We start from the raw sequence: 12156 nt of genomic DNA on the forward strand, positions 1-12156 counted from the left end.
TTGTGTGTGCAGCGGGGTGTCCATATGGTTCTGACTGCCACAGCAGTACATGATAATGCTGGGATGTCTCTCTTCAGTGCAACCTCCAAATTCACTGAACCTGCCAGCAGCTCCTAAACATGTATTCAATGCTAAGTAGCACGGGGTCTTCTCTCCCCCTTCCTAAAGGACCAAGCTGGGGTAGGCAGTATCCCACCCTCTGAAGCACATGCTGTTCCAGGTGCAGGAGCATTCAGCCACTGAAATACCCTGATTGCTTGAGCAGTGCTTTGCGCTTCATCACCACGTTAGAAAGCTTAGTTTGAGAACCTGGCTAGCAGTGGGTTCTGAAGCGCTTCCGGGTCCATGGGTGGTGGGGAAAATCTAATCAAGAAGGTTTGAGATTGCTCAAGGCTAAAGAATGGGCCAGTGGCTTTTCCTCACACTGAACAGACATTAAATGCAGCAGCAGTGAACTCTGATCTTCTTAATCAAATTAAGTGGGCTGCAGAGGGACATTAGCATACTAGAGGAAAGCAGGCTTCCTTTACTTTTTAAACAGGTAAACAAGTTTATCTGGCTGTATTTCCCCATTCCCCGCTTAACCCTGGCGGTTGGTAGGCTCTTTGTTGAACAGGTAACGTAATAGCTAATCTTGGAACTAGAAGTGTGTGTTTTGAATGTATTTGATTGTTACAGCATAACCAAACTCACAAGGCTGATGATTTCAAATAAACTTTTAATAACAGCCGCCACTAAAAAACTGCCTGGAAGCTATTTAACAAGCATTTCTCGGTCAGGTCAGGGTCTTGTAAGTGTATCTGTTCCACTGCCTATGTGGACTTGCCTGGGTATGTATCTACCTCCTGTTCTCCACTGCCTGGTCCTAGTGATGCTCACTTTCCAGAGGACAGAGCTGCATTTATCATATGATAGATGTTTTGCATAGGTAGCAGCTGGTGGGTGCTTTCTCTGAAGTGGGGGTTGGAACGTCTCCCATCCCTCCGGCACCAGCCAGCACAACTTATCTCCCCATCTGGCCCAGATGTGTGGAGAACCTTTTCCACTGGTCCAACTCAGTGCTCACATCATGTCTCCAAAGCTATGGCCACAGACTTCCTGCCTGGGCCTGTCACTCCTTTTTCCTTTTGCTTTTAAAGGCATGTGGGCTGCATTTTGCAGCTGGAGTCAATTAATTTTAAATACATGGTCCTGTGATTGATTGTTTTCACTCCACTTGGTAACATGAGGCAGGGGTGGTGAAGGCTGGTAAGAGGTGAGCAGGAGTTTGTGGAGTGGTGCTACTGCAGCGGGAAGAACTCTGGGGGCAAAGGGCTGCTGAAGGCCATGACTCCTATTCCAAAGGACGTGTCTGACCTCTGCCTCTGAGCTTGGCCTGTTCCCCCATCAGCACAAAGGGTCTTGTTTCATACTGGAGATTGAGGAACAGCAGTGCCTCTTTCTCTCTCCTCACTGAGGTAAAATACCAAGGGCAGGCAGCTCTTCGTACCCCATCACAGGGCCTGCCTGCTTGCCAGGGCTCAGCTGTACCCACCTCATGTTATCAGTACCTGGAACCCCTGGGGTCTGCATGGCTGACACAGCTCTGCCCTTCCAAGGCAGGCAAATGATGTTATTGACCAACTGCTCCCTGCTCTCCTTCTTGTGCTGGTTATGTCTTTGAGGCAGAGTTTGGGGTCTGCTGAAGGAACCTGAGAAAGCAGGTGCATGGTGAAGTATGGTTTTATCTGGTGGTAGGCTCCCCAGGAGCACCATTAGCTTTGGAGGAGCTCAGCCAAGCCAACAGGGGAGAGGAATTCTAGAGAATCTCTTGCCCCAGGCTCTGATGCCCATAGGGGCTGGGACCAGCAATCCACTTTATGATTTGCAAGTTCATCCATGCAACTTACTGTGTGAGCAGAGGCTGCTGGGTGCCTGACCCAGAACCTCACTCCTTACCTAGGGGCCCACCTCCAGCTGTGAAGAGGAGGATGGTCTCTGCCACCCCTGGCCCCGAAGTGGAGGCTGCCAATTAGCACCTCCTGGGGTGGTGGGTTCCATGATGTGAATCTGGACCAAGGTAACAAACAGACCCATTTTGCACTGCTCCCACCCACACCCAGCCATCAGAGAGCAGCAGCTTGTGGTCGCTGCCCATGGGTCTGCCTTTGACCCTTTCACCTCCAGCTCCCATCAAGTCACTCTGGACCCCCCCACCCCTGGGCTGCAGGTCAAGGGCTTCTGCAATGCCTCGGCAGCAGGAGGGTCTCTAAACAACCATTCCTACCAGCCTAACAGGGCAGGCTGCAGCTCACTCATTTTCTCTACCCATCACCCCTGAGGTCTTGTCCTTGCCACAAAAGAGGTGTGTTCTTAACTCCCATTAACTAACTCAAGCGAACAGCCCAGAGAAGACAAGGCAGTTTATAATCTTCAGACACATTAGCAGGGTGAATTAAAGCTGGGGGGTGAGGGAGGGAAAGAGTCTTGTCTTTACCTGGACATGCTAGCTTTCACATGCTGGCATTGTAACGTGCGGTAAGAAAGCACCACTTTGTCATAGCAAAGACAAGGTCTCACTGTCATTCAGCCAGGCCCAAGGATCTGACCTGCAGCTACTTTCCATTACCCCCACCTTAGAGGCCAGACCACAGGGGCTTCACCTACTTTAAACTTCCAGTAAAGCAATCCTCAACTCCTATTTAACGAGCAGCCGTATCGACCTGTATGTTAGGAAAGGCTTAAATGCACTTGTTCACTTTAAAGGTGTTGCCCTTCCTGGAGCCCAGTCAGGGACACACTTCCACTCAAAATCAATTTTATTGCTGTGTTCCATCAAAAATCCAAGAACCCAACAGTGCCTTGTATGTACCGCTGCTTGAATACAGCTTCTGACAGGACCAGGAGGTAATACCAAGAGAACCTGGTTTTAAAGTTATATTATAAAGTGAACCCCAAAGCTGTTAAGTAGGTAGCAAAAAGACAGACACCACGATCACAGAAAGATTGGAAGTTTCTCTTAAAAAATATAGCTCTGGAGAGAGATTGCTGCATATCACATCTAAGAGGGGAAATGGCGCACAGGAGGAGCTGGCTTCTTATTCCCTCTGCCCATGGGGCTGCTCTGATTGCCTCCTTTCGTTTGGTTACAGTGCAATGGCTGTGGGCTTCTGGGGGAACAATATACACTTATGTCCAGTCCCAGCCAGGCAGTGGCTGAGGCAGCAAAGTACAATGCTTGGCTCTAAAAGTCACAGTTAAAAGAAGAAGTTATAAATTAAGATTTAGAAGTTTAAAGTATTTTCTTTTCTTTAAAAAAAATAGAAGAGTTTTAATTCACTTTCTTCCACCCCTACGTCATTCATTCGTTGTCGGCCGTCCGAGGGAGGTGCTCTATAGGGGAAGAAAAGATTTAGTTATTTCTTCTCTAAGTCCATCCCACAGAGATGGAAAGGCCTATTATCAGGCCACAAGGTGACCAGCGAACTCCCCTAATCAAGGACCCCCCTTTATAGAGGGGCAGTGCAATCTGCTCTTACATCTCTCCCGACCTTGGCTTCTTTTTAAAAGGCTTATTAATTCTACAAACAGTCAGGACAAATGAGCTTCCCTTGGGCCTGTATCCAAAAGCTAAAATGGTCCTTGGCTTGGAATTTTGGATGCTGGATTCTCGCTCCTAAGTCTTGGTGCCCTTGTGCTAGGGAAGAGAGCTCCACATGCATTTGGGTCCCCAAGGTGGCAGCAGGAGGTTTGAGTGGGAGCCTTGCACCTCCATCCCCCCAGCACTGGCATTCATGTGGCACCCGGGGAATCAGCCAGCCAGTTGAGCAGGAAGTAAAGGCTCATGGAGAAACATCAGTAACTAAATATGAGAGAGAGACAAATTCCCCCATGACCAGTAGCACCTTCACTTCTATTGTCTAAGTTCAAACTTCCCTCAAGCTTTGAGGGGAGCTGGGGGCAAGTCCTAGGCAAGTAACGCCAGCGACGCCGAAGTCTCTGACCACAGACAGAAGGTGCCAGTGGCACGTGAAGCTGGTGCAGCGAGGAAGCCAGAAAGCTTACTACAGCCCTGCCAATGCTCGGGTGAGATGCAATTCTGGCTGGCACTGGAGCCAGCCCAGTGCTGATGAGAGAAGTGCCAGCCTGCTAAATCTGAGCCCTTGGATTGGCTGGCTGTTCCATGTGCCTGCCTCCTGGGGCAGAATAACCCAATCAGAGCTGTTCAATCTGGAGCCATTCTCATGGGGGAGGAGGGGCGCAGGGGCTAAACTGCCCAGCAGCTCAGGGTGACTCTGCCCTCTCCTCTCCTGGGAGCAATGGGGACAGGCAGGCCCCTGTGCTTCTCCCCTACCCTAGGGGGGAGAAGAGAAAGATCAACAAACAGAGGAGACCCAGAAAACATGCACTGTATTGTTTAAAAAAAAATAAATAAAACCACCCCCACCCTGTGATTTCTGGCGGCTTGAGGCTGGCACTGATGTGACCAGAGAGGTGCAGTTTCTGCACGGCCTCTCTCTGGTGACAATTAAGAACCGGCTGGAAGGTTCTGGGGCCAGCGGTTAGGCTCCGGGGCTGGCGCACAGCCAGGGAAGACTTGCTTATACTTCCTGGCACTACCGCGGCCCTTAGGGACCAAAACCGCCAGGGTTCGGGGAATTCTGGATCCCGTGCTGGGAGCAGAGGCCCTGATGCAACTCCTGCACAGACAGATCTTCAGTGAACTGACAGGGGTATCGCGAGCTGTCCTGTCACCATTGCTTAACTCTGTGGATCCAGCTGTTCTCAGAGCCATGCTCTGTGATGACCCATTCCTGGTGAGCCCCGTGAAAACCGAACGTGTATATGTACATCAGGAGAAAAAGGTCCCATCTCACTCTCCTACCACTGAAAGCTTGGGCAGGACTTCAAGGGGGAAAGACTGAGCCCTGCGTGGTGCTTTTTCCACACAACTTCTTCCTATGCACAGGCCTGGGTCCGCTCTCCCAGACAGACAGGTGTGCAAACCCCCGCCAGCATGGAGGACGCTTGTTAAAGGCTAGGTTTTAAAAGAGGCAGAGTTGGGTGCCACAGAACCACTCCTCACCACCAAAGAATATAGAAATAGGCCCAGGCTTTGGAGTTCAAAGAGCTAATGACACATCGCCCCATGGCCCACGTACCTTCTCACAAGGATCCCTCGAGCTCAGAAGCTTTCTTCTTCTTCTTCTAGGAAAAAAAATCAATCTGTAAAACCCCCATATGAACTGGGCCCAGCAGAGCCAATTCTGCAGCCCGTGACAGTAGTTGGAGGCTTCCTTGCTAACTCCATAGAAATTGACACTTCCTCCCCACAGAGAGTTTCACTGGGTGGCTTAGATCAGCTTTGCAGTTGTCCAGCAGCTCTGCTCCCATGGCTACTCCTCTCTCCTGCCTCCCCGCACCCCCCCCCCTTTTTAGCTGAGAGATTCCTTTCTTTCCACAAAGTGACTGCAGAGCCTGCTGGGAAGCGCAGCCAGGGATTCCCCACTGCACCCCCCTAGCGTGATCTCTTTGCTGGGGAGAGGTGCGAGCCCCCGGGAGCAAAGCTTTCTATCTGCAGGAGCAGGGCAGCATGGAGCGCTCCCTCCACGCAGGGCAGGGACTCAGGCAGGAGTGAGTGGGTCATTGCTAATGCACAGTCAACACTAAGCATTAGCATTAGCACAGCAAGGGAAAATCCCATTCCCTCCAGCCGCTGCCCCTCTCAGCACCCACCCGCCCCCACACAGGTCAGAGTGGGGAGTCTGAAACAAAGACCAGGTCAGTCCATCCCTCTCCAGCACCACTGATGCAGCCACGCCTTGAAGGAGCCAGCTGTAGGGTGCAGCTCTGTGCAACGGGGCGCTGCCACAGAGGTGCTGGAGAAGGGAGCCGCAGATGCTGATCGTTTTGTGCTCTGGGTACCTGCCCACTAGGGACAGGCCAGAAGCCAGCCCTCTCCCACGCAGCTCTGGGGGGCAGAAGCAGATGTACACACCCACCTACCTTCTTTTTCTTTTTTTGGGGGGTGGAAGCAGACCCGTCCGTGCTTGGCTCCACTCCAGCTGCAGCCTTCTTGCTTTTCTTCTTCTTGTCTTTCACAGTCTTCTTCTCATCTTTCACAGTCTTCTTCTCTGGGAGAGACAAAAGGACCAGGGTGCATGTGAAAGGGGACAGGATCAGGGCTTCCCTGGGGGGGGGGGGGGTCAGATACCACTGAGAGGCGGGGGGGGGGGGGGAGGGGACAGGGAGGTTGTGTCTCTGCCTCACCCACTGAGCCTTTGGCTGGGCCTGTGCTAGCAGCTGCCCCAGCCTTGCCCTGCATTGCTCCATCAGGATAGCAGTGAATTCACAGCCCTGCCGCTCAGGGCCCACCAGCGCCCAAGGGACATTTCAAGAGGGAAGCTGCCGTGCCTTTGAGAGCATGCCTCGTTCTACCCCACGCTGCACTGGGCACATGCAGATGATGCAGGTGTCTCTCGGCCTGGAGACAGATGGGGGCAGTAGCAGCTAGGGCCTGGGCTAACTTTTCAGCCCACTCACATGGACAGGGCACAACTATGTGGTGACATGGTCCAAGGCACATTTCCACCACAGCTGATACTGCAAAGCCAATTGGGGGTTCTCCGAGATGGGGCATGTGTGTGTTGCGGGGGCAGGCTGGGAGATCACTGGCACTGAATACACATACAATTAAGAAACAGAAGAGCAACCTGTTAATTTTTGCAGAGCTGGAGCGTCCCTTCACCAGCCCACAAAAACCCACCCAGGACAGCCTGTCTATCCACCCCATGCTGTGCTGCCAGGCCCCTCTCCCAGATGAGAAGTTGGATTTTTGCACGATAGAAACCCCAGCAGATAGTGTTTGATCCTCCTCTCCCTCTTCTGTCCTTTATTCCTGCCTCTCCCTCTGGGAGCTAGCACCTCTAATCTGCAGGCCTGCGTTCCGCCAGCCGCCGGAATCTGCAATGCACTGGCGTGGAAGGCAAAGCCCGAGCAGGGGCTACCTGCAGGGCAGGAACTGCTCTTTTAATTGGAAGTGACAAACAGCAGCCCAGCTCCATTCTCTCTCTCTCGCCCCTCGGGCAGCGTTAATGGCACTGGGACATCTTCAGCGATCACTGTGGCTCACTGCCACGCTGGGACGTACAGTAACAATACGCAGCCAGGCAGGGGCCCCTGTGAAGAGCGGGAGCTGCAGGCTGGAGCTATGCAGACGACAGCTCAATGCAGAGCCTTTCAACAGAGCGAAAGGGTTTGTCATGGGGCTGCCGTTTCTGAGCAGCGCCAAGAACACCCAGCTCATAAGCACTTCTGCCGCGCCCAGAGTGTTTTAAACTCAGGGAGCTGGCGCTGATCACAACCCCAACCTCCAGCCTGCCTGGCTAGGAACTCCAGCCTCCCTGTTTTCGAACATGCCCGTGTGGCCTCTGTCAAGCACCAGCTGGGAGCTGGCACTGCCAGCCAGCTTGGCTTCAGCCCTTTAGGGCTGGGCAGGCTGCAGGGTTTCGCCGGTGTCTCTGGAACAGCTCTGTAAAGCTTGTAACTGGCGGCAGCTTGCCCCGTCCTTGTCTCACAGCATGCGCTAAGCCTGCCAACTGGGTCTTGCCTTTATGCACAGTAGGGAAGGGAGGGGGCCCAGAGCGATGGGTGGGGCATAAAAACATTTCTGGAGAAGGGGCCGAAACAAACTCCTCCCTCCAAGCATCGCTGCGACGGACTAGCAATGGCGGCAGGACAGCTCTGCAGACAGACACATGCCCGATATGCCAGCCAGGTAGCTGTGCAGGCCACAGTCGGGGGCAGAGCTCATCACTGCCCGCAGCAGAGAGTCATCCTCTGACCCGGGTTAACATTCATTCAGTCGCTTGCTTAACTAGTTCAGCTCAACCCTGGACTGGCTTTGGGGGGCAGCGTCTGAGCCCCAAGCGAACCCATAGGAACTAGACTCTGGGGTGTCATTTAGGGATCCAGCAGCAGAGACCAGCAGGCACTAGCCTGTCTAGAGAGGTGCGGTGACAGTCGAACCGGGCGAGGGACAGCACCAGGGCTCTTACTTTTACTGGCTTTCTTCTTCTTCTCCTTGCTGCCCGCTGCTCTCTCCCCTTTGCTTTTCTTCTTTTTGGGAGTCTCGAGGCCACTTTTCAGCTTCTTCGGCTTGGGCTCCGCGGGGCTGGCATCCCCTGCTGCCAGCTTCCTTTTCACGGAGGATTTCTGCTTCTTGTTCTCTTTGTCCCCAAGCTTTGGTGCTTTCGTTGCTTTCAGAGCCTTGGCTGATGCTGCGGGGGTATTCTTCACTGCCTTCTGCTCCTTCTTCCCTCCCTCCAGCTCCCCTGGCGCTTGCCCGCCCGGAGCCTTGGCAGCAGTGGTAACCCTGTCTTCGCTGTCGCTCGCGGAGCTCTCCCTCTCCGACTGAGCGATGGACAGCAGAGCATACGGCGACGGCGTCCCTGGAGAGCCCTTAGGACCACCAGCATTCTGAGTCACCACCAGGGCTTTCTTTGCCCGTGAGGCTTTGAGACTGGCGCCTCTTTCGCCCGCTTTCCCTGCTGCAGTCTCTTGGCTAGAGGCCACTTTTGTGGTGACCGCTACCTCCCCAGAAGAGGACGACTTGCTCTCTGTAGACACAATTGAAATAAGAAGATTTAGAGAAGAGATTTGGTTACAACCCAACCAGCTCCAGGGAGATGCCTTCAGTCCCAGACCCCAGACAGTGTAATGTGCAGGTACTCGTGTCATAGAGAAATAGTCACTAATCTCCCCAGAAACATAATGGTGTATTGTTACAGGGCTCTATGATGGGGGGGTGGGGTGGGGAGTGCATTAACTCAGAGTACAGAAGCCAGGCTTGGGCTACAAATTAAGAGTCCAAAGGGCTCATAAGAATGTAAGACTGGCCGAACCGGGTCAGACCAGATGCTTCAGAGGGAATGAACAGAACAGGGCATTCTAGCCCCAACGTGTGCCCTAAAAACCCCCCAAACCAAAACCAAACAAATTTGGGAATCTGAAGTCTCTACTGGCCCAGACTAAGAGCACTGGCTGGATCTGCAGGTGTAGACACAGCTGTATGTGACCAGCTTGCACTATGATTGTATCAAGACAATGCCGTTACGTCCTTCCATTTTGAGAGCACTGTGAGAGTAGATTCTAGATCAGTGGTCCCTTGCAGACGCCTAGTCCGACCTCCTGAACATCACAGGCCACAACACAGCTCTGTAGGGAGGATATGGATGAAACCCAACAGATCTTTCAGTCTTGGGTTTCTACTGTTCACTTACAACCACTGAATGGCAGTGGGAAGAAAGATTTTTGACGATACAAAAATGATGAGGGGCATGGAATGGCTGCCCTGTGAGGAGAGATTAATAAGACTGGGGCTTTTCAGCTTGGAAAAAGAGATGACTAAGAAGGAATATGGTTGAGGTCTATAAAATCATGACTGCTCTGGAGAAAGTAGATAAGGAAGTGTTGTTTACTCCTTCTCGTAACACATGAACTAGGGGTCACCCAATGAAATTAATAGGCGGCAGGTTGAAAACAAACAAAAGGAAGTATTTTTTCACACAGTGCACAGTCAGTCTGCGGAACTCTGCCAGAGGATGTTGAAGGCCAAGACTAAAACCAGGTTAAAAAAAATAATTAGATAAGTTCATGGAAGATAGGTCCATCAATGGTTATTAGCCAGGATCGGCAGGGATGGTGTCCCCAGCCTCTGTTTGCCAGAAGGTGAGAATGGGCGACAGGGGATGGATCACTTAGAATGAACAGAACAGGTCATCATCCTCTGGGGCACCTGGCACTGGCCACTGTCGGAAGCCAGGATACTGGGCTAGATGGACCTTTGGTCTGACCCAGTATGGCCGTTCTGATGTTCATACCTTCTGTTTCAATCATCCATCCAAATAGCTGTTCCCTTATGCTTCCCTTTGGCTTGCCCTTCCCCAAACAAACATTTCTGAATGACACGCAACAGGGACAGCTCCATGGAAGATGTAACAGGCCGGTATTTTGTTGGTAGCATTTGATAAAGTGATTCTTAAATCAGCTTTTATCAAGCATTGACACATTTTCCAATCAAAAATGGTTCCCAGGAGAAGTACAGCATATATCTGAAGACAGAAACACCTCCCATGTTATCAGGTTTGCGAGCTCTCATTGCTAGCTGGTCTTTGACTTCAGAAATAAGTTTGGCAACTATCACTAGAAATGTTAGTTAAATTTCGGGATTCAGAATAGCCATGCACATGGGAACACCTTACAAGCTGTATAACTGAGCAGTTGTATGCTTCTCAAGCATCCAACCGCCCCCTCCCGAAAGGATACAGAAGCCTAGAACAGCTTGCAATGTTTCTGGAGGTGTCCAGCAGGGGGCAGCAGCAGACTGTCACAGTAAAGGACAATGTGGTCTTGCGATTCGCACTCTTCACCTGGACTCAGATTTCCGAGATGGAGAAGACCTATTATAGGTCATTTACTCCAGCCCCTGCCAATGTGGATTTGTCCCCCCAGCATATATTCTCCAAGCTCATCTAAAAGTCCCGGCTGATGGGGTTTCCACCACTTACCTTGGGAGATTAGTCCATGGTCTAAGAAGCCCTGATACAGTGCATGTTTTGGAACCAGTTCTAAAGCTGGTCAGCTCTGTGAGCTAGATCACAGCCTAGGACACGGGTCTTAAATACGTGGCCTGTGGGCTTATTTCCTGCAGCCACCAAGCTCCCCTCCCCTGCAGCCCCCCACCCCCTCAGCACGCCACATCCCCGCTCTTCTGTCTACCTCCAGGTGCTTCCCGCCACCAAACAGCTGTTTGGCGGTGCTTGGCGCTTTCCAGTTGGGAGGGAGAGGAGCAGGGAGCCACGCGCTCAGGGGAGGAGGCGGAGAAGAGGCGGGACAGGGGCAGGGATTTGGGGAAGGGGTTGGAATGGGGGTGGGGAGGGGGCAGGGCCTCATGGAAGGCGTGGAGTGGGGATGGGGGCTTTTGTACCTTTATATAGAATCCTAGAATCTCAGGGTTGGAAGGGACCTCAGGAGGTGTCTTGTCCACTCCCCTGCTCAAAGCAGGACCAATCTCCAGACAGACTTTTGCCCCCAGATCCCTAAATGTCCCCCCTCAAGGACTGATGAAAAGGTGTCAGTGATGCTGCCCTTGGGCCAACATACTAGTCCTCATGTGGCCCTCGTGGTGCTTTGAGTTTGAGATCCCTGGCCTAGGACTAACCTGCCGTCTGTTTGGCTGACGTCTTCTCAGCATCTGTATCGGAGTCGCTGCTGTCACTCTCCGAGACGTCAGGCAGGGCTGCTTTCCCGGGTTTGGTGAGGGTGCTGGCAGCAGCTGCTGCTTTTCTACGCCCTGGTTTGGGTGAGGTCAGGGAAGCAGGTGTTTGCACTTGGGGTGCTGCTGGAGCTTTAGAAAGACCTAGATAACCTATTAGAAGGGACTGAAGAGCACACACACGCTGAGTGAGACACACAGTCGCCAGGGCTGAACTCTCTTGCCTCCACCCAGGACATTTTAACTGCCACTCCCAGCTGCCCCTTGAGTAGCCCTCCAGGGTGGCAGGCTCCCCTCAGGGACCCTTCGTGATTTGGGGCCACTGGGAAGTGGAGAGACAGAAGCCAAGTGCACCTACCAACACAAGACACAGGGAGACCAGGGGTTTGTAGGGAGCCCACAGATCCTTTGGCTCTACCCCTCTGCTCCATTATTAACCCCTCTGCTGTACCACGCACCGGGCCATGGAAGTGGGTACAGGAGCGTGCCAGGGGGCACCCCAGTGCTGGGCAGCCAGGCGGCGGGGAGTGGCACAGCTCAGGCAGCACACAGAATGAAACGCAAACGGGGGGTTATTTATATGGCTGCTTGAAGAGTTTATGATCGTAGTCCACTGTATATTTGCTCCTTTGTTCTCTCCCTGTTTAAGCCAGCCTAGGGGAGGTTTTTGACTATCGGTGCATTCCTATGCTTGCATGCAAAGCTGATGCATTACAGATGTACTGCGCTCCCTAGAGATTACTAAGAAAGGGGGTTTACTGGCTTAGACCTGCGTTCAGTTACAAAGAAAAGTTGCTGCTATGAGTCTGGCTAGTTTCCCATCTTTGGCTATTTCAGTGCTGCAGGGCACCAGGTTCCCCGTATGTGCCTTTTGATTCGACAGCCACGTCAGCACAGCACCA

At 52.5% G+C, this 12156-nt stretch overlaps 1 protein-coding gene across 6 annotated transcripts in view; it reads right to left on the reverse strand.

Annotated features, from left to right (window-relative positions):
• Positions 1 to 2783: 2783 nt before the first annotated feature.
• TCOF1 (treacle ribosome biogenesis factor 1) overlaps positions 2784 to 12156 on the reverse strand; it is a 34091-nt gene continuing 24718 nt past the window's right edge. For 3 of the 6 annotated variants that reach the window (XM_030571734.1, XM_030571729.1, XM_030571728.1), the window contains 5 exons: positions 11201 to 11420; positions 8037 to 8597; positions 5986 to 6113; positions 5142 to 5187; positions 2784 to 3372 (listed from right to left, as the gene is read on the reverse strand). In XM_030571734.1, the coding sequence (XP_030427594.1) occupies positions 5146 to 5187; positions 5986 to 6113; positions 8037 to 8597; positions 11201 to 11420 (951 nt within the window). In that variant the 3' untranslated portion in view covers positions 2784 to 3372; positions 5142 to 5145. The remainder of the gene's footprint in view (positions 3373 to 5141; positions 5188 to 5985; positions 6114 to 8036; positions 8598 to 11200; positions 11421 to 12156) is intronic. The other 3 variants (XM_030571732.1, XM_030571730.1, XM_030571733.1) reach the window with 3 other exon arrangements.

The sequence above is a fragment of the Gopherus evgoodei genome, chromosome 8, assembly GCF_007399415.2.
Source record: "Gopherus evgoodei ecotype Sinaloan lineage chromosome 8, rGopEvg1_v1.p, whole genome shotgun sequence".
Lineage (NCBI taxonomy): Eukaryota > Metazoa > Chordata > Testudines > Testudinidae > Gopherus > Gopherus evgoodei.